The sequence below is a fragment of the Chiloscyllium punctatum genome, chromosome 38 (genome assembly GCF_047496795.1).
Source record: "Chiloscyllium punctatum isolate Juve2018m chromosome 38, sChiPun1.3, whole genome shotgun sequence".
In the NCBI taxonomy this organism is placed as follows: Eukaryota; Metazoa; Chordata; class Chondrichthyes; order Orectolobiformes; family Hemiscylliidae; genus Chiloscyllium; species Chiloscyllium punctatum.
The window spans coordinates 60497925-60518881 of record NC_092776.1 but is presented as its reverse complement, the minus strand read 5'-3'; the positions used below and the strand labels follow the sequence as shown (position 1 = coordinate 60518881).

At 40.8% G+C, this 20957-nt stretch overlaps 1 protein-coding gene across 3 annotated transcripts in view; it reads left to right on the top strand.

The window, feature by feature from the left end:
* Window positions 1-20957, top strand: part of hells (helicase, lymphoid specific) — a 62415-nt gene that overhangs the window by 27934 nt on the left and 13524 nt on the right. For all 3 annotated transcript variants that reach the window (XM_072557977.1, XM_072557976.1, XM_072557975.1), the window contains exons 13-17: window positions 4478-4574; window positions 11558-11716; window positions 11821-11963; window positions 15859-15997; window positions 18789-18872. In XM_072557977.1, the coding sequence (XP_072414078.1) occupies window positions 4478-4574; window positions 11558-11716; window positions 11821-11963; window positions 15859-15997; window positions 18789-18872 (622 nt within the window). The remainder of the gene's footprint in view (window positions 1-4477; window positions 4575-11557; window positions 11717-11820; window positions 11964-15858; window positions 15998-18788; window positions 18873-20957) is intronic.

The window sequence follows — 20957 nt, the reverse complement described above, 5'->3', positions numbered from 1 at the left end:
GGTGTTTTATCCACCTTCAGGCCATTTGGTTTTTCTATCACCTTCTTCTTGGTGATGGCCACCATACTCCTCAGTGCCCCCTCGCTCTTTTGAAATTTTGGGATATTGCTTATGATTTTCACTGTGAAGACTGATGTGAAGTAATCATTCAGTTCCTCAGCCATTTCCTTGTTAGCTATTACTATTTCTCCTGCATCATTTTCCAGCAGTCTAATGTCCATTTTGCCTCTCTTTTGCCCTTTATATTTCTAAAGAAACTGTTACAGTCTTCCTTTATATTATTGGCTAGCTTACCCACATTTAATCTTCTCCATCCTTATTTCCTTTATTGTTGCCCTCTGGTCTTTGTTGACTAGTTTAGTTGAGGAAATCTGGTCGGCAGGGAAAAGTTGAGTCGAAGGATCTCTTTCCGTGCTGTGTGACTTTGATTCAGGTGTCCATAATAGTCATGCGAGCTGATTTGTGAATAATGACGATGATCTGTTCCACAGAAGCCTGCTCACTTCCAGAAAGTAGATCTATTTGTTCTTTCCATTGATGCTGCCTGACTGGTTGAGTGTTGCCAGTGTATGTTTGTACTCTGGTTCACATCTGTCCTCCCCAGAATACTGCTGGGCTCGGCTTTGTGTTCTCCAAAATGGTGCTGATCCACCCCTTTCAATCATTGTTCTAAGTGTTACCCTCATCATGTAACTTTTATCCAACGAAATGCTGAATTAGATTTTTTTTAAGTTAGCAGCAGTAATTCTGTGATTAGTTGAGGTGTTCATTGCTTTGAGTGATGAACATTGAAGTTAGGAGCAGGTGTAGTCCATTCAGCCCTTCAAGTTTGCTCCATCATTCATACAGTACCTGCGGTGTGGTAAGAGGCCATTTGACCCCACAAGTCCACACCAAACCTCAGAGTAACCCACCCTGACCTACTCCTCTACCATATTACTCGACTTAACCTACACAGCCCTGAACAATATGGGTAATTTAGCATGGCCAATTCACCTAACCTGCCCATCTTTGGATTGTGGGAGGAAACCGGAGCACCCGGAGGAAACCCACGCAGAGGCTGGGAGACTATGCAAAATCCACATAGACAGTCACCCACAGTTGGAATTGAACCTGAGTCCTTGGTTCTGTGAGGCTGCAGTGCTAACTGCTGAACCACCATGCTACCCCATTCAATATGATAATGACTGATCCTCCACCTTCAATGTTGTTTCCTCTCCAGCCTCTTGATGTTTTAAAATCTTAAAACTCTTTCCTTCCTTGAATATATTCAGTACCGTGGCTGCCATAGTTTTCTATGGTGGAGAATTCTTCAGGTTCACTATCTTTTTACGACTGAGAAAGATTTTCTCAGTCATAAATGGTCTACCCCATATCATGAAAACAAAGCTTCTGGGATAAATAAAACCTCAAAGATGTGCCAATTGCTATTTCCTTTCTGTTAGCTTTTAATTTCCTTTAGGCCTGGCAAGAATTCCACAGGATGTTTTTGGAAGGAAAAGTTATGAATTCTTAGTTTGGCTCACTTTGCCAAATGCCAACTGTGAAGAAACAGCAGGAAGTATTTTCTCGGTACCAACTGAATTCTTTGGCACAGATTTAAGATTGCATATTAAGTTGTGATGTATTAGAGTCAAGAAAAGAGTGTACAGATTTGCCAGTAAGAGCAGAACTGAAGATTAGGAACAGTTTAGGTTTCCGCAAAGGAAGATCAGAAGAATAGAGAGGGAAAATCAAAATAAGAGAACAAGCTTGTGGGGAACATATCCACAGAAACTTGTATGATCAGCTTGAACGTGAAGAAAGCAATATTAGCGAAGACAAATGTAGGTGCCTGACTGTCATACATAGGGGAATTTATAATGGGGAACAAAGATGGCAAACCAATTAAATACATATTTGGTAACATCCCAAAAATGTTGAAAAATACAGGGTCTAGTGATAGGAAGGACTGAAGAAAATTAATGTTAGAAGGGAAATGGTCTTGGGGAAATTGGGATTCAAGGTTGGACCTCATTTTAGGGACCATTCTGTCTATTGCACTCCCTATTTCCCAGGGCCACTTCCGTTCAGTACTCTGGGATTTAGATTGATAAATTCTCAGGATTTAACCAAGTTTAATTTTGTTTTTATTAATTTTTTTTTTCCTTTACATTCAAACTGTGTTCCCCAAAAGTTTGTTCTCGTGTAGTTTCCCTGTCCCCACATTTAATCTCTTTATTTTCCTTTGCTGAGGGCTAAATGCTCCTAATCCTCAGTTCTGTTTGCCCTTGTTTGCAAACTTGCACATCCTTTTAGAATCCCAACAGTGTGGGAACAGGCCATTTGTGAACAAGGTCACAGCAAGTTTCTGAAAAGTATCCCATACAGACTCTCTCTTTTTCATGGCTTAACCACCTGGACATCCCTAGACACTATGGGGCAACTTAGCATGGCCAGTACACCTAACCTGCACATCTTTGGACTGGGAAGAAACTGGAACTTCGGAGGAAACCCACGCAGGCCTGGGGAGAATATGCAAACTCCATACAACTGAGGTTGGAATTGAACCCAGGCCCTGGTGCTTGTGAGGCAGCAGTGCTAACCACAGAGCCGCCGTGCTGCCCCTTGAATCTAATACAATCTAGCTTCCCTCATTATCCATGGTCAGACCACCTTTCGTGTTTCATTTTTGTGCTAGATATGAATGAACAATTATATCAATCCTCTATTTGCATGTGATGTGGTGAATGCGGATATGGTTACAATGATTTGAAAAACACTTTGGTTAGTATGTGGATAAGAAATGGTTTGGAGGGGTATGGGCCAGGCGCAGGTAGGTGGGGCTAGTTTAACTTGGGATTATGGTTGGCATGGACTATTTGGATCGAAGGGTCTGTTTCCATGCTGTTTGACGGAGTGTATCTGCTGTTGTCAAAGGGTCTTCTGTACCTTGATGTTACGACCGCAATTTCTCCTCAGGCGTGGTTGACAATGCTCTCCACCGCATCTCCTCCACTTCCTGCTCCTCCGCCCTTGAACCCCGCCCCTCCAATTGCCACCAGGACAGAACCCCACTAGTCCTCACCTACCACCCCACCAACCTCCAGATACATCAGATCGTCCTTCGTCATTTCCGCCACCTCCAAACAGACCCCACCACCAAGGATATATTTCCCTCCCCACCCCTATCAGCGTTCCGGAAAGGCCACTCCTTCCGCGACTCCCTTGTCAGATCCACACCCCCCACCAACCCAACCTCCACTCCTTGCACCTTCCCCTGCAACCGCAAGAAATGCAAAACTTGCGCCCACACCTCCCCCCTCACTTCCCTCCAAGGCCCCAAGGGATCCTTCAATATCCATCAGAAATTCACCTGCACCTCCACACACATCATTTACTGCATCCGCTGCACCCGATGTGGCCTCCTATACATTAGGGAGACAGGCCGCCTACTTGCGGAACGTTTCAGAACACCTTTGGGACACCCGCACCAACCAACCCAACCGTACTGTGGCTGAACACTTTAACTCCCCCTCCCACTCCGCCAAGGACATGCAAGTCCTTGGCCTCCTCCATCGCCAGACCATGGGAACACAACGCCTGGAGGAAGAGCGACTCCTCTTCCACCTAGGAACCCTCCAACCACAAGGGATGAATGCAGATTTTTCCAGCTTTCTCATCCCCCCCCCCCCCACCTTATCTCAGTCCCAACCCTCGGACTCAGCACCGTCTTCTTGATCTGCAATCTTCTTCCCAACCTCTCTGCCCCACCCCTCTCCGGCCTATCACCCTCACCTTAACCTCCTTCCACCTATCGCATTCCCAACGCCCCTCCTCCCTACCTTTTATCTTGGCCTGCTTGGCACACTTTCCTCATTCCTGAAGAAGGACCTCTGCCCAAAACGTCAATTCTCCTCCTCCTTTGATGCTGCCTGACCTGCTGCACTTTTCCAGCAACACATTTTTAAGCTATGTTACGAAGGTATGCTAATCTCCTACTTCGGTGTATTATCATAATGTGTTTTTCCCCATCAAATTGTCTGCATTTAAACTAGTTTCCCACTTAGTGTTAAAACTCTGTACCAGTCACCAGAACCTGTTTAGTTAGTTGGACCTCTGGAAATCTGTCTATAGAGTGAAGTGAGAATTGTCCTTTGTTGTTTTATGTATCAATTCACTGGTTCTTTTCTCATTAAAATAGCCAACTGTTGGTTCAACTTTAGAACCTAATTCTCTGCATGCTTAATTATATTCATGCCTCTTGAGGGAAATAAGTTGTGACTTGATAAAATTGGTATAGTAACTGCTGTAATAGTTCTGTGTTGCGTTCTTCAGTCTTGCTAATGTTTGTCCAGATATCAGGCAGTTAAAGGGTGTTCTCCTGATTTTACAGCAGACCCAGACCCGTTTATGGGAGGGACTGAAATTGAGAGAGGAGCAAAATAGATGTTTAAGAACTAGCTTTGTGATAAACTCAATCTTTGTTTCTCCCCAGTTTTGAATCTTGGTTTGACATTACAAGCATCACAGAAAATGTTGAAGATATAGTTGCCAGCGAGCAGGAACAAAATATTCTGCACATGCTTCACCAGGTACACTTTTGTTTGTTTCTTTTTATGGAAATATTCTTTCAAGCGCATCACCTACAAATGTGATTCTGATGTTTGTCTTTTGACATCTGTACTCCCCACCAATGTTGTTTTCCTGTCTGTGTCTCTTTATGCACTTTTAATGTTTTGTTCCACTTTGAAGCTATTCATTTGCAGGATCTTTTCAATTTCTTTGAATGTACTGTAAGAGTTTTTGTCTGTATCTTTACCAGACATACTTTGCAACCAGTATGAAAATTTCAGTCCATTGGGTATTTTATTTTACCATCTTTGGGCCTGTCTGTATCTCTATCAGAATCTTTGAATTACACGTCCTTCCTTTTTGCAAAACCTTATTTTGCATTATAAGTGTTATGTTTGCATGTACAATGTAAAGTGCTTAATCTCTCTTGCAAATTTGTTCTAAGTATTTAGATATCAAGTTAAAATACTTTCAAAACAGCTGAAAGTATGATGTTAGAGTTAAATTGAATTTTATCTATAGACCCCTGGTTAGACCACACTTGGAATATTGTGTTCAGTTCTTTTGCATCATTTATAGGAAAGTTGTGGAAGCTTTAGAGAGGATGCAGAGGAGACTTGTGGGCAGCACGGTGGCTCACAGCGACAGGGACGTGGGCTCGATTCCAGCCTCAGGCGACTGTCTGTCTGTGTGGAGTTTGCCCATCCTCCCAGTGAATGCATGGGTTTCTTCCGGTATCCTCCCACAGTCCAAAGATGTGCAGGTTGGGTGAATTGGCCATGCTAAATTGCCCATAATGTTAGGTGCATTAGTCAGAGGGAAATGGGTTTGGGTGGGTTACTCTTCGGGGGGTTGGTGTGGACTTGTTGGGCTGAAGGGCCTGTTTCCACACTGTAGAGAATCTAATCATTTGCCAGGATGCTGCCTGGACTGGAGGGCACGTCTTATGAAAGGTTGATGGAGCTAATGCTTTTCTGTTTGGAGTGAAGACGGGTGAGAGGCGACAGGGTGTATAAGATAATGAGAGTCATAGATAGTATGGATGGACAGAGGTTTTTTTTTCCCTGGGGTGGGAATGTCTATCATGAGGGAGCATAACTTTTTAAGATAATTGGAAGAAGGTTTAGAGAAGATATCAGAGGTAGATTCTTCACACAGAGGGTGGTGGGTGTGTGGATTGCATTGCCAGGTGTGGTAATATGTCTGATAGATACATCGGGGTGTTTTAGCGACTCCTGGATAGGCACTTGGAAAGTAGTACAAAAAGGGTATGTAGGATAAAAGGCTGGCACAACATCTAGGGCCAAAGGGCTAGTACTGTGTTGTACTGTTCTATGTTCTGTTTATTCTTTGTTGAGTTTGTTTCTATCCTATAATTTCTTTGTCTGAGCCCTGGGCTTGGTATGGCCACTGCAGCATAACATGAGATAAACCCATGAGGTATTAGAAGTGTTCATATTACCAGGGACATGGTGTCCACCAATGGTTTGAACTGAAGTTTGCTCAAATTTCGTATTGAACAAATAGGAATGCAAATATTTGTGACTTAACAATTAAAGTAACAATTGGAAACTAGTAAACAGTAAATACTAATAACCAGTCTGCAAAGTCTATCAATAAATTATTGCATGGATCCACCTTTAGATTGCTGTGATAAATTTTGAGAGGTTTTGTCTGTTTTTGTTTCTCTTCAAACCTGTTTAACTACTTGGGTTTAAAATTTTGCTTTTAAAGATAATGATAAAATGCATTCCTCAGTAATAGAGTTGCCTAAATTGTCGCTCTTTCAAAGTAGCTGAAAGCAACATTGAGCCATGAATGATAACAATATTTCAGATTTTAAATTAATGAGTTCTTCATTTCCAGTAGAGATGAGCGCGCAGACAAATCAAGTTGCACCAACAATCAGAGGACTCCGCATTCTTTCTATTCAGAAAGAATGGCAAAGTTAGAACTATTTGTAAATTTAACCTGCCTGTGATGGTGGCTCCGTGGTTGGCACTACTGCCTCTCAGCACCAGGGACCCGGATTTGATTCCAGTCTCTGGTCACTGTAAAGAGTTTGCTCAGTCTGCCTTCGCTGGGTTTTTCCACGTGCCCTCAGTTTCCTCCCATAATACATAGCTGTGCAGGTTAGGTAGATTGACCAGGCTATATTGTACAGTAGTGTTCAGGCTAGGTGGGCTAAATATGCGGTAACAGGGATATGGTGGGGTGCTCTTCAGAGGGTTGGTACAGACTCGATCGACTGTATGACCTCTGTCTGCACTGTAGGGATTCTGAAATTTGACTGTCCCCACCACCAACATGTTTTATATCCCCTTGACATCACTAATCATCCTCCTCAGTTACTATCCTTCTAAGTTCTTTGTATCATCTGAGATCTTGAAACTCTGTACCCTTCTGTAAGGAACACCAATGCATGCCTTCCTTTTGGGGTTAGGGTGGAGAGGACGTTCCAGGATTGTAACCTAGTAACTGTGTAGGAACATTCTAACTAAGGTTTACCTTGAGGGAACCAAGGATTCAAGTTTGTACTGGCTCTGAATGGCCATTAAATGCTCCTAGCTTCATCATCTTCTCTTTATGCATTTTATATTCTTCCCTCAGGATATTGTTAAAACAGTGACTATATTGAGATTACTAAGAATCCTGAAATGCTACAAATATTGGAGGCGAGAGATGTTTGCAGGTTTTTACATCTGATTTGGGATTATAGTTTGCCTTTCCAATACCACTACCAGTCCCTGGAAGCATACCCCTTCCCCAGGTGTTTTCCAGACCCAAGAGCACCTCCCATTTTTTGCTAATTTTAGGACCATGACTGGATTAATACTACCAAAGATAGGCCCTCCTCTCAGTGTTGATGCACTTAAGTATTGAGAATTCAGTACTTCTAACTGCACTTAGCTCCTCAACTACCTCTAATCCCGCCTACTATCACCCATCCACATCTGCTGTGGGCCATGTAAAACTAATCCTCTTGCAGTGAGCCTCAAGCTTTTTAGAAAAATGTAAGGTTTGATACATGTTAAACATAAAGCTGCCTGTTTACTGTTTTCATGGAATATTGAACAGGTTTTGTGGATCAAATTCTCCAAGCAAGTTTTTAAAAAAATGTGCAGTTCAAGCTGAATTGTCATTCTTCTGTCGCTAAACATCCTGATTTGTTATTCCCTAGTCTTAATTTATGTCTTGTTAAATGAATTTTTGACATGCTGTGAACAGTACAGGGGAGTTGTTCTTTCAATTATCTTTAATTCCTGTCACATTTGCCATAATCATCTCCAAAATTATTTTAATATAGACAAACTACTTCTCTGCGATTGTTTGGTGATAAATGTTCCCATCTTTTTCTTTTGCTGTGTGTAAGGTTGAGGGGCATGGACAGAATGAATAGGAAGTAGCTGTTCCCCTCAGTTGAAATATCAATAACAGAGGTAAAGGTAAAAGGCAGGAGGTTTAGAGAGGATTTAAGGAAAAAGGTTTCACCCAGAGAGTCATAATGCACTGCCTGGGAGGGTAGTTGTGATGGGTAACCTCAAACCTTTTAAAGAGTACTTGGATGAGCACTTAAAATGTCCTAACATTTTAAGGCAATGAGCCTATTGCTGGAAAACTGGACTCATGTTGATTTGGTAGTATATATTTGGTAGTACATACTTGATGAACCAAATGGCCTCTTCTGAACTGGTTGATTCTAATGATACAACACAATTACCCAACCAGATCAGATTCTAGGGGGTTGGTGATGATTTGCCGCTGATTTATTAGCCACTGCCAGTTCTCCACCAGTGTTTCTCCACTGGGGTCATTTGACCTCTGGAGACTATTCGCCACTGGGAAAAAAAAATATATACTGATTGTTTCCCCCCCCCCCCCCCCCCCCCCCCCCCCCAACCTGTTTCTTTCATACTTCTCAGTCCCCTTTTATTTATACCACTACATATTGATAATAGAGGTTAAATAAATATCATCTTATTGGTTTTTATATAAAAATGAGTTACAAACTTTAACCAGAAAAAGGAAATATATTTTAAAAACCTTTATATAATGGCAGTTGCATTAATATTAAACAATTAAATTTTTTAGTTCATTTGATAGTTCATTTCTTCTGCTCTGTTATCCGGCTTATATACTTTGTATGTAATTGGAATCACCAAATGCTGAAGATCAGTAGGGTTTGGTGGCGCTAAACTAATATCATTCCTTTTTCATCGAATTATTTTCTTTATGCTGCTTGTCATTGGTAAAGATGCTGAGGGACATCAGCTGCACATTCGTTAATAAGAACACTAGGTACTTCCTGCGATTCTTCTGCATGATGTTTTAAACTTGTTTTCACTTTCGCAACTTGGACACTTGCTGCAGAAGGGGAATGTGTGTTCATTTATTGTTTTTATCACAGTGCCACTCTTGGTGTGGATCCGTCCATTACATCGGCCCCTTTGTTCACATCGGCAAAACTTAATACTTGAATCACTCTTGGATAGTTTATCAAAAACATATATAAAACCATTGTGGTAAAACTTCTTATTTCCACATTTACTAATAATTTCTGTTTCCATTTTGAAGACTTGAGGGTAAATGGGAAAAAAAAACAAACTTAAAAAAAACTCTCTTGTAACGAAAATAAGTTGTTACTGAAACAACACAAACACTACCTTAACCAATATAACGACCATTTTATATAGTTTAGTTATGCTCGGTGGTCGAAGGGCAGTGGCTAATCGTCGGCGGCGAATGGTCCCATCCCGATCCTAGGAGTCTCCAGAGGAAATTAATTTTGTTTATACCAGAATCTTTCAAAATGGTAGTGTGGGTCTCCATCCTCTCCCCTGTCCTCCTTGTGATATTTTGCACCTGAACTCCACCCTTGCTCTTAACCAGATTTTTTGCTGACAAAACCGTCTCCCTCTTTTAGTTTCTCTGCATTGGGAGTGAGCTGTTAAGGTGCTCGTTGGAAAATGCAGTGAAATTGCACCATGTTTTAGTACGTGTGAGAAATGGTGTTGCAGTAATTTCATTGGATTAGTAATCCAGAGATTTGTGTTCATATTCTGTGATGGGCAAGTCCTGTCATAATATTTGAATGGAATTTAAATTCAGTTAAAGATCTGGAATGGAAAGCAAGTCTCAAGGTAACTAACCTTGGTTACAATCATTGATTACCATTAGCAAGTCAAATGGGTTTTATTAAAACAAAGAACTGCAGATACTGGACATCTGAAACAAAAGCAGAAATTACTGTCAAACCTCAGCAGGTCTTGAAGTATCTTTGAAGAGAAAGCAAAGTTAGCATTTTGATTCTGGTAACTCTTCTTCAGAACGGAGCACCTCCATGACAGAAAAGAAGAAAATTGTCTTTGCTAAAGTTGGCACACCTGTTACCTTGTGTACATACAAGCAGTGGTGCACATGACCCCACTGAAGAGAATGGGAAGAAATTGTGGATTAAAAGATGTTTAAAACCTGATCAGTTTAGTATTAAGCAAAAACGAATTCAATCATTTAAAAATTAAGCCATGAAACCCAGAATTAACAATGACTTTGAGACAAGCTTAACTGAAATGGGATAGCACAGGTAGTGCACCAAGTCATATTGTCACATGTACTTTTACATGAAAAATACAAAGGGGGCAGACTGTGGCTCTGTGGTTAACACTGTTGCCTCACAGCGCCAGGGACCAAGGTTCAATTCCAGCCTCGGGCGACTATCTGTGTGGAGTTTGCACATTCTCTCCATGTCTGTGTGGGTTTCCTCTGGGTGCTCTGGTTTCCTCCCACAGTCCAAAGATGTGCAGGTTAGGTGAAATGGCCATGCTAAAAAAAAATTGCCCGTAGCGTTCAGGGATGTATATAGGTTAGGTGTATTAGTCAAGGGTAAATGTATAGCAGTAGAGGAATGAGTCTGGGTGGGTTCCTTTTCAGAGGGTCGGTGTGCACGTGTTGGGCCAAAGGGCCTGTTTCCACACTGTAGGCATTCTATTCTATCCTATTCAAAGTTTTATAAGTTACCCCACCATGGTGCCTATACCAATGAGTATTAAAAATGGAGTTGATAAGGGAAACGCAAAAAGTGTTTAATTTAACAAAAAGTTATCATTGTTGTGTAGGATAATATAGAATGCCTTGGAATAAATGCAGAGTTGTTTTGTAAAGAAACTCTTAACTTGAGCTATGCCACTGAGAGCGTGGAAAGGATGTTTTTCCCTTCTCACTGTCTTCACCATCTCTCGATACGATATATTCCATATGCCACATCTTTGTAAAGCTCTCGTGCTTCTTTTCATCTGTCTATAACCTCCGGTTTCCACCTGGTCCCTGAAGGTTTACCCTTCCTCCTACCCCCAGTGATTCTCATTTGCTGGATGGACGTTTTGCAGCTACTTTTGTCAAGTTCTGCAGAATGCTAATTCTGAACTGTCGTCATTCCATTGCCTGCTTTCTCAAAACTAACCTTTCCAAGTTCTTTGTCTTTAAATCACTTGCTTGAGCCTTTTTAATTCCTTTCTGGACTCTGAAATGGTTTATTGCAATGCAGCTCAGCGTAAATGAAATTTGTTCACAGTCCAGGGCCAGTTGTTGAAGTGTAAATGGGAAACAAGACCTGACATTTTCAACATATTGACTTTTTAAATTATTTGTAATTCCCTGTGAAAAGATGAACGGCAAAAAAGTAATTTCGAATCTAGCACTGAATCTGAACTCATCCAGAATTAAATAAGCAAGCACCAAGTTACAGTTAAGTGTTTTGCTTGGTACATGTTCCTGTGTGACTTGCAGTGTACTCTGAGAAACATTTTCATCCCTGGGACATGAGTTAGTGCCCAATCTGGAGATTTTAGTGACTGATCCATCAGTATGAGACTTTGTAGCTAGCTGTAGCTCTGACCAGGGAGGTTCACCTGCACCCTGAGTGACAGGCACCGTCAGTCAAAATCTAGACTGTGTGCGCCATGGTGTTCGTCAAATTCTGAATGGGTTATTATCGGTGTTGCAGATCCTGACTCCATTCCTGCTGAGGAGGTTGAAATCTGATGTCACTCTGGAAATTCCTCCAAAACGGGAGGTTGTGGTTTATGCTCCTCTAAGCAAAAAACAAGAGTCTTTCTATACAGCCATCGTCAATAAAACCATCTCAACATTACTGGGACAAGAGGTACGATAAAAATATGAAAGACACTTCATTTATATGTTCTTTTTTCTCTTTTGAGGTTTTGAGTTTGCTGCAATTGTTTATTCATCTCTTCCATCTCTGATCAGTCCAAGCAGGAGAAACCTCAGCTAACCCCTACAGGTCGACCGAAACGTCGAAGCAGGAAGCTGGTGAATTATACAGAGGATTATGATGATGATGATTTGGAGAAGATGATTGCTGTAGTGCAGCAGAATGCCCATGAGCAGAGGTTGGTGACTGGGATGTGGCTCGTCCTGAAGGACAAAATCACAACATTAAACAAAGCATAACCACAATTTGATACTTGACAATAACCTCAGGGACTCTGTTGTTCACATTCTTTTGAGTCAAAAGTCATGAGTTCAACACACAACCTAGGTCAGTCGTTTCAATTTTCTTTTCCTCGTGATGTGATCCCATTTTAATGTCTGAAACAAAAGTGCAACTCTGTAGTTATTGTATTGGGTGGAACTTTTAATGATAAATTAAGACCATCTTCACTACTGTATTTTGTAATCTTGCTTTCATTTGACAATCCTGTAGACAAATGAGGCATTTTGTTCTTTCCTCCAATTTAACTCAAAAGCTTGTGAAACCATACTTGAGACTTAGTCTCCTATTCATGATCATGTTTTCTACCTTGTTCTTTGTTTGCAAAGCAATTAGATTGCTGAGGGTGAAAGATTTGTTAAAACCATTTTCCATGGTTTGACTTGCAAATAGTTTTCAAATCACTCTGCCTGTACTGCAGATGAGAAATGCACTGTGCCAATTGAGTTTGACAAGTTTCACATAGGCAGGGGATACTGTTGTTACAATTCTCAAATTGTACATTTGCCCCCATCCCTTGCCCTGCCCCCAAATTGTTCCTCTGATTAGGGTTCTTTCTGAGGATGCCTGTGGAGGAACTTGGTTGCTGTCTTCCACATGGCTGCTATTAATGTTTTGAATGTTGCATCCCCAAAACTTTATCCCATGATCTCACTAGGAGTTATTGCCCACAGTTTGAACAACCCTGAGCTGGGTTGACAGTCATCAGGGAATGTTGCATTGTCTAGGAAACCATCCTTTGGATGATATGTTGAAACTCAACATGGTTTGAATTTGTTGGCACAATTTGATAAGAAGTGAAAGACAGTGTCTCTTAGTGTTCAGTCTTTAATGAATGCTGCCAGAAAAGGAACTGTTTATCCCTTTTGGTTTCTGTGGGCTCTTGTTTTTGCATGCATTGGCAAATTCAGTCGCCAATATGATAAATTCTTTTTTGTTATAAAGTATTTTGTAACATTTTGATCTGATGAGTACTGTGTGAATAATGCTTTATTTCTCAGTCTATTATGCAGTTGTCCAATATGTTTGACTTTAGTCAAAGGGCTTGAGATTAGAGTAGCTGGTGACAGCTACTGTGAAGTGGTTACAAGCACTGCCTTGTGGCACTGAGGTGGCAAGTCTATACAGTAAGACATTGACTTCAGTGAGTTACCACCCTACTGACAGCAGGAGATAATATTTTGCTCTTAATTATAGGAAAGAAATCCCATAAACTACTGAACACTGGATTCCAAAGAAAATTCATCCACAGAATATGACCAAGAAAGAACAGATTAATTTTTTTTAATCAATGATCCAAATCTTGGATTTTATTTAAAGGATTCATTTACATTGGGAGGTAGGATGAATTGATTTGTGGATGTGTCAGTTTCTGTGATGTTGTCACAGCTGTCAAATATGAACAGAATAGGTTGCTAGATACGTGACTCAAAGTTTATAGGGGCAACAAGCAAAATAGTCCCTATCCTCTCAGCCCTTTAAAATTCAGCATGTTTGCCCTTGTACATATTGCTTTAGGCTATGGAGCATCCATAATGTAAGTGATGTTATATGATTGCAGGCACTAATGTTTCATTTGAGAGTGAGAAAAGGCGTAGGAGAGACAGAATTTAAGAATCTGATTGGAGGAGTTTCATGATACTGTTTCTTCTGCTCTCACTATTCCTCCTCCAGTAGTAAGTTCTTTCCATCCTCTTGCTGGTCTATCACAGGCTGTGATTGGGTGAGCCAGGTGGGAAGGAACCTAAGATTGGAGGTTATGGGGCAGTTCTGGATGATGAGATCTACTGTCAGACTTTCTTCAGGAGGCATGGGGGCAGAAAATGGAAACAGAAGCAGTTTCTGTGTAATTCTGTAGTGTTGGTGAGCTCCTCTGTGAATTTGAATTACTTGGCTTCAATTTTAAAAGTATTATTTCATGTCTCAAAAATAATTTTAGTACAGTGCCTCCCAAACTTTTCCTTCTATTATCTTATTTCTGAGCTTGAAAATAGTGTGACTCATTGGTATATGTTTGGAGTGGGAGGAGATCTATAACTAAAGGGGGGGAATGGGAGTCAGCCATTGCAGAATTCATGGCTGGCATCCTCAGCTTCCAGCCTCTACTTTGGGCATCCTTGATTTAGTGGTTCGCAACATCTTACTGTCATATCACTGGTTTTGTTTCTACTGATTTTAGTCTTCTTCTAATGGAGGCCTGTTCTTTAACAGTAATGTTTTGGATCCCAAAATGGATCTGTTTGTTTATCTTTGTTTAAATTGTTCATGGGAGATGTGTGGTGTTACTTGGGACAATGCTTATTGTCTATCCCTGATCGCCTAGAGGAGTAGTTAAGGGTTAACCACGTTGCTGTGATTCAGATGTTTTCTTTCGTTCAGGACCCCTAGTGTTTTGACCTTTTGGATGCAGATTGGCTTGAAGCTTCCTCCAGAGAGATAAAAGCTCTTAATAAAAATATATCTTCTTTAGTTTTGTTATTTAAGAACATCAATTAGATTGGGGGGAAGCCTTGAGGATTTGCAGCTGCCTATTGATTTAAATGCCTATGAATTACTACCTTGTTCGCTGTCTAGTGACCTCTGCTGGAAGATGCTTGTATTTATCTTGGAAAAGGGCAGGACCAAGCTTGACTGATGTGCCCATCATGAAGTTACTTTGCTCAATCTAGGCAGCACAACCTGGTACTTTTGGGAGAGCTGCCAGCACTGTTCAGGTGTGGCTGGTCAAGACACTACACTTCTGGATGGTAGGAAGTATCACCTTTATAGCTTTCATTTTCATATTGGTGTCAAAATACCAACACACAAAAATAGACCAATAATCTTCCAATGTTTCAAAATGCTATGTCTTTCAGCTGTTTTGAGTTTGGTTTGTAAATGGTGGTTGAGGTAGAATCTTCTATGCCTATAAATAAGCCCACTTACTAAAGTTACCAGAACTAAGCTCATTGGCTCTGCTCTCTCCTGTCCAACAACGATATGACCAGTTATAACTGCTCACTAGAAACAACTAAATCATTCAGGATCTGCACCTTTTCAGTACCTGAATACCTAAATGATAGCTTGTGGCAAACAACCAAGTTCTGTGGATGCTGGAATTCTGACATACACGTAGAAAATACTTGAAAAACTCAGTAGGCCTGGCAGTATCATCAAAGAGAATGTGTTTTCACACTTAAATGACCTTGCATCAGAAAAACCATTGAGCTGAAGTGTTGATGGTTTGTGATACACTGTCTGAATCTATGGCTGATTGTCATATTACATGAAAGATATGGCATAAAGTGTGCAACACCCTGAGTTGCTTACTGTAAACATTTGGTGGTACCTTGTTCTGCAGTAATCTTTGAGGTGCACCATCTCTCTTCCAGGACCCAATTGTAATGATTGCTGTATTGGAATCTTGAGCATTAAGTAGCCATTCTATCTTTAGCCTTTGTAGGTCCATGCTTTCTAGCCACTGATGTCTTTCTGGAGTGTATTCATGGCTGTAATACTGAAAAAAAGAAAGACCAGATTTGTTGTCAATGGTTATATAATATTGACCAATGGGAAACTTCCCCCGATGTTGAAAATGTGTGCCAGGTGATCTTTGACACACCACTGAAACTTAGCGTAGCACCTGAAAGGTGTGGTATTCTTATAGTACTGTGATGTCGTGCCAGTCCTGTTTTTGTGAGCTGAAGTTTCTGGTTTGGGGCTGGACTTGATTGTCACCACTGACCCAGAGCTGAGAGTGAACAGTTTTCTTAGCTGATGTTCTAAAAATAATTTGCGGTTTGTTTTCTCACCAGGCCTGTATTGGATGTGTATACCCCACAAGATAAGGAGGTTCACCTGAAATTGCAGAATGTACTGATGCTCCTCAGAAAGTGTTGTAACCATCCTTATTTAATCGAATACCCACTGGACCCCAAAACCCAGGAGTTTAAGGTGAAAATGTGTGATTTCCTTCATGTTCTCAACTGACTCTCAGTATTTTGTATCCACTGGAAACCCAGCCCCCAACCTCTGCTTCTGCATTGGGTTATTTTCACTTAGAATATTTGACCATTATGGCACAAAGGTTGAGTTTCCTCCATCTGTGTACTTTAGCGGCAGGTAACTGATCCCAAGAATTGATTTTCACTTTGAACATCACTGAAATAGATTTGTTTTATTTTGTTTTAAGAAAAATTTGGACTAATTTAACAATTGTGATGGTTTATTTCAAGCTTTTTGTGGAGCTCTCTGTCAGACTTTTAAATCCTTAGCAAATGTTCATTTAAAATTAAAAGAAAAATGTTTAAAAAGTCAGATTTTTAGTTGCTCTGGTCACTAATAATGGATTGGTTAATTTTTGATTTATGTCTTGAAGATGCAGTGAACTTAAATAAAACAAAGAAGTGTGGGTGCTGACGATCTTAAACAAATTGCTGGAGAAACTCAATAGTTTGGCAGCATCTGTAGAGATGAAACTGTAACTCTAACTGCTTTAAGATGAGAGTCAAAAAGTGTGATGCTACAAAAGTGCAGCAGATCAGGCAGCATCTGAGGAGCAAAAGTTGACATTTTGGGCATAAGCCATTAGGAATGGACATTCCTGGTGAAGGGCTTACGCCCGCAAGATTGACTTCTGCTCAGATGCTGCATAACCTGCTGTGCTTTTGTAGCACCACACTTTTCGGCTCTGATTGGCCAGCGTCTGCAGTCCTCACTATCTCCCATTTTTGAGATGTGACCCTTATTCACAATATTAGCTCTGCTTTCTCTCCATAAATGTTGCCAGACCTAATGAGTTCCACCAGCAATTTGTTTTTGACAGAACTTGCTGTAGTGTCTACCTGAAGTCTGCCCTTTTATTGATAAGATCTGCTTTCAGGAGTCAGTTGCAGTGCTAGCTGCTTGTATACTGCAACCCTTGCTAGAATATCTTGCTTGGAAAAAGAAGAAAGAAAATCAGTGTCTTTATAAAAGAGCATCGTCCATGCAGCAACAAATCTGAATCCATTTGTTCTTCTACAGAGATGTGTGCAAGTCACATCCAAGTTCAGAATGTGTGAACAAGCTTTCTGGCTGTGACTTGCTGCATGACAGAACCCAATTTTAGAAATAAATTGGAAAGTTGGAGTTTTCTTGTCAAATTTGAAAGGAGTGCTTTTTTCGATTCACCAATCAAACCTGAATATGTGGGGAAAATTTGTTTAAGAACTGATGTTAATGGTTAACTACCAATTTTACCAGTAATGGGTATTATTTTATGTGGGGGAACAAAAAGGTTGTAAAAGTGAACCTATTTTTGTTTTCTCATCAATTCCTCTCTGCCCTATCCAAGCCCTTTAAATATATTTTTTTAAACATCGTGTTTTCAAATGTGAAGGATTATTTCTAGTAGGACAATCCATGTTCTCATAGTTCTCTTATTGCCATTTTTGCAATAACTTTTAAATTTATATCATCTAGTTATTGATGCCTGGCTAGTGGAGATGTTTTTCCTTTAATCTTAGCTGTACCATTCAGGTGGTGATGTCATTGGACCAGCTCTGGGGATGTGGGTTCATATGTAGTGACAATAACAAACCCCGCACCCCCATCTCCAATCCCTTAACCTTTTCGTAGCTGGTAAAATTTATTGAAATTAATCCATCTGGAATTGAAACTTGCCTCAGTAACTGGGAAACAGCTATTGATTATCATAAAAGCTTATATGGTTCATAAATATCCTTTTACAGGAATGAAATCTGCTACTTGGACAGGTCCACTTGTAACTCCACGCCAAATAGTAATGTGGACCTGCCTAAATAAGGTAGCAGATTTCATTCCTCTTAACTGCCCTCTGAAATTGCCTGCTTGAAGGGCAACAAAGGCTAGCCTTGCCAGCAATGCCCACATCCCATGCAACAATAACTACAAACAAATAAACATTCTGATCTGTTAAATCATCATCTTTTAACTTTCTCCATTCTATTCAAATATCTCCCCCTCACTTGTCTCACTGACTTGACTCCCTCACTCGCCACACATTACTCACTCCCTACATGTTCCCTGGTGTTCTGAGTGTTATCTGGGTCAACCTTCACCAGGACCTTTTCAAATCCCTCCCAAAGTAAGGATTTGGAAATTGGGCAGGTTATTTTTACTCATCCATCCAACCATCCAATGATCTGTATGTTTATCGTCAACTGCATTTGTATTTTATGCACCTGTTTATAAAACTACTGATTGATTAACTTTTCTTAATTTTGCTAACTGTGTTTTCCACTTTTTTTAAAGATTGTATATTTGAATTCCTAAGTTGCTGTGAATTTTGCTTATGCATTCTTAAGGTGATTAGATTACTTAGTGTGGAAACAGACCCTTCGGCCCAACAAGTCCACACCAACTGCCGAAGCACAACCCACCCAGATCCATTCCCCTACATTTACCCCTTCACCTAACACTACGGGCAGCATGGCCAAGAGATCTAACATGCACATTTTTGGACTGTGGGAGGAAACTGGAGCACCTGGAGGTAACCCAAGCAGACACTGGGAGAACGTGCAAACTCCACACAGTCAGTCACCTGAGATGGGAATTGAACCTGGGTCTCTGACACTGTGAGGCAGCAGTGCTAACCACTATGCCACCTTGCCGCCTGGAATTTGCTTCTCTCAACTGATCCTTGAGTTATCCACAAGCTTGATAAATAGTGAAAAATTATATGACTTTATTGTATTGTTTGACATCTTAAATCTGTTCCTTGTAGATAGATGAACAGTTGGTGAAAAGCTCAGGAAAATTCCTTATTTTGGACCGAATGCTGCCAGAACTTCAGAGAAGAGGGCACAAGGTGATGTGTCTGTCCTATGTGTATAGAGTAGTGCTTCTCCATTCAACTATGCTCATTATTTGAAATGCTGATTTGCTCAAAGACCAGTAGAAAACTCTTGCAGTCAATTTACTTATTTAGAACCTGTAGTGATGCAGAGTTCAGCAAAACCAAATCTTGGAAGGTAGAACATTATTCTGAGGTCCTGGTGGGTTTGGAGTGGATGCCAGTTACAATGGGAGGATTTGATTCCATGCTGTACATCTCTCCATGACTCTATAACTTAATGTAAATCAGTCCTTCCCCATTTTGTGCTTCCTAAATCTTAATTGTAACCTTAATGTATCTGTAAAACAACTTGGAATTTCCTTTTATTTTACATCTCAGTGATCTTTTGTATTCACTTTAGGCTCTCAATCTTCCTTTTAGGTTCCTCTGGCAGATTCTGAGCCCCTCTGGGAATTCTGCTGCTTTGAGACCTTGAATCTGTCATAAGCCTCCCTTTTTCTCTTTCCATCCAATGCTGTATATTCCTCACTCCAGGGTTTATGGGATTTGATGTTTTTTTTTCTTTATTGGAATATGTTGCTTCTGTACACTCTCTTCCTTCTTGAATGCATCCTACTGTTCTGAGAGAGATTTACCTGCAAGTATCTGCTAGCAATCCACTCTGATCAAATCACATCTGATCTTATTAAAATCTCCCTTCCCCCAGTTGACTACTTTGATTTCAGACCCATCCACGTCTTTTTCCAGAACAATCTTGAATCTAAAGGAGTTAAATTGTGTGTTGTACCAGGAGTCAAGGTGAAGGGCATCTCGAGTCAGTTTTAAAGGCTACTGGCGAGGGAGGGGAAGAGCCCTGGTTCGGGAAATATCCAGAATTAGGAACAAAATTAATAAAGAGGACTTCAAAAAGTTGTAAACTCTGGATTATTGCCTGCTTCAAATGCAAATTGCCAAAGAGATGATAAGAATCGGGAAACTAATGCATGGCTAGAGGAGTGGTGAGGGAAAGAAGGATTCCATTTCGTGGAGCATTGGCATGAGTATTGGGACAGGAGGGAACTGTACCTTCAGGACGGCCTTCACCTGAACCATTTCCACTTTAGTGGAAAGTATAAATAGCGTGGCCACAAGACATTTCAGTTTCCAGAACAAGTAATGGGACCAATTATGGAAAGAGTCAGGAATCTAACTTCAGGCAAGACCGATAAGGGGATAACCTTGGGAAGGGGGGGGAACAGTCAATGCGGGGCCGAGGATGTTGTATTTAAATGTGCAGAGTATACAAAACTCGGTAACTGAGCTGGTAGCAAAGTATTGAAATTGGCAGGTATGATGCAGGTTTCATAGACGTGATTGCAAAGAGATCAAGGCTGGGAACTAAATATTAAAGGATACGTGTCCTAGCAAGAAATTAAATTAAATTTGATGGCCAAGAAGTGATATTGAATTGAAAGATGTGGAATCTGTGGGGAGAGCTGAGGAACCGCAAAGAAAATAACTCCCGGATGGGAGTTATCTACAAGCCCCCTGGCAGTATTCAGGATATGGGAAGAAAATAAATCAGGAGATAGAAAAGGCATGTAAGAAAGGCCCTATTACAATAATCCCTGAGGGAACTTCAGTAGGCAGGTGGACTGAGAAAAATCAGATTTGTTGCAGATCTCAAGAAAAGAATTGGTGGAATGTCTGCACAATGGTTTATGGAGCAGTTTGTCTGACAGCCAACTAAGGAACAGGCAATTCTGGATTTGGTAATGTGTAATGCGGCAATTTGATTAGGGAGCTTAAGGTGAAGGAACTCTAAAGGGCAGTGACCACTCTATGGTAGAATTCATACTGCACTTTGAGAGGAAGAAGTTGGAATCTGATGTAACAGTATTACAGTTGAGTAAAGTTGAATAAAGACATGAGGGAGAAGTGGGCCAGAGTTTATTGGAAGGGGAGCTTAGCAGTGAAGACAGTGGAGCAGCAATGACAGGAATTTCTGGGGTTAATTCAGGAGACAGCATAAATTTGTCCAAAGGAAGAACAGCCCTAATAAAGGGAGGATGAGGCAACCGTGCCTGACAAGGCAAGTCAAGAGATGGCAAGTCAGGA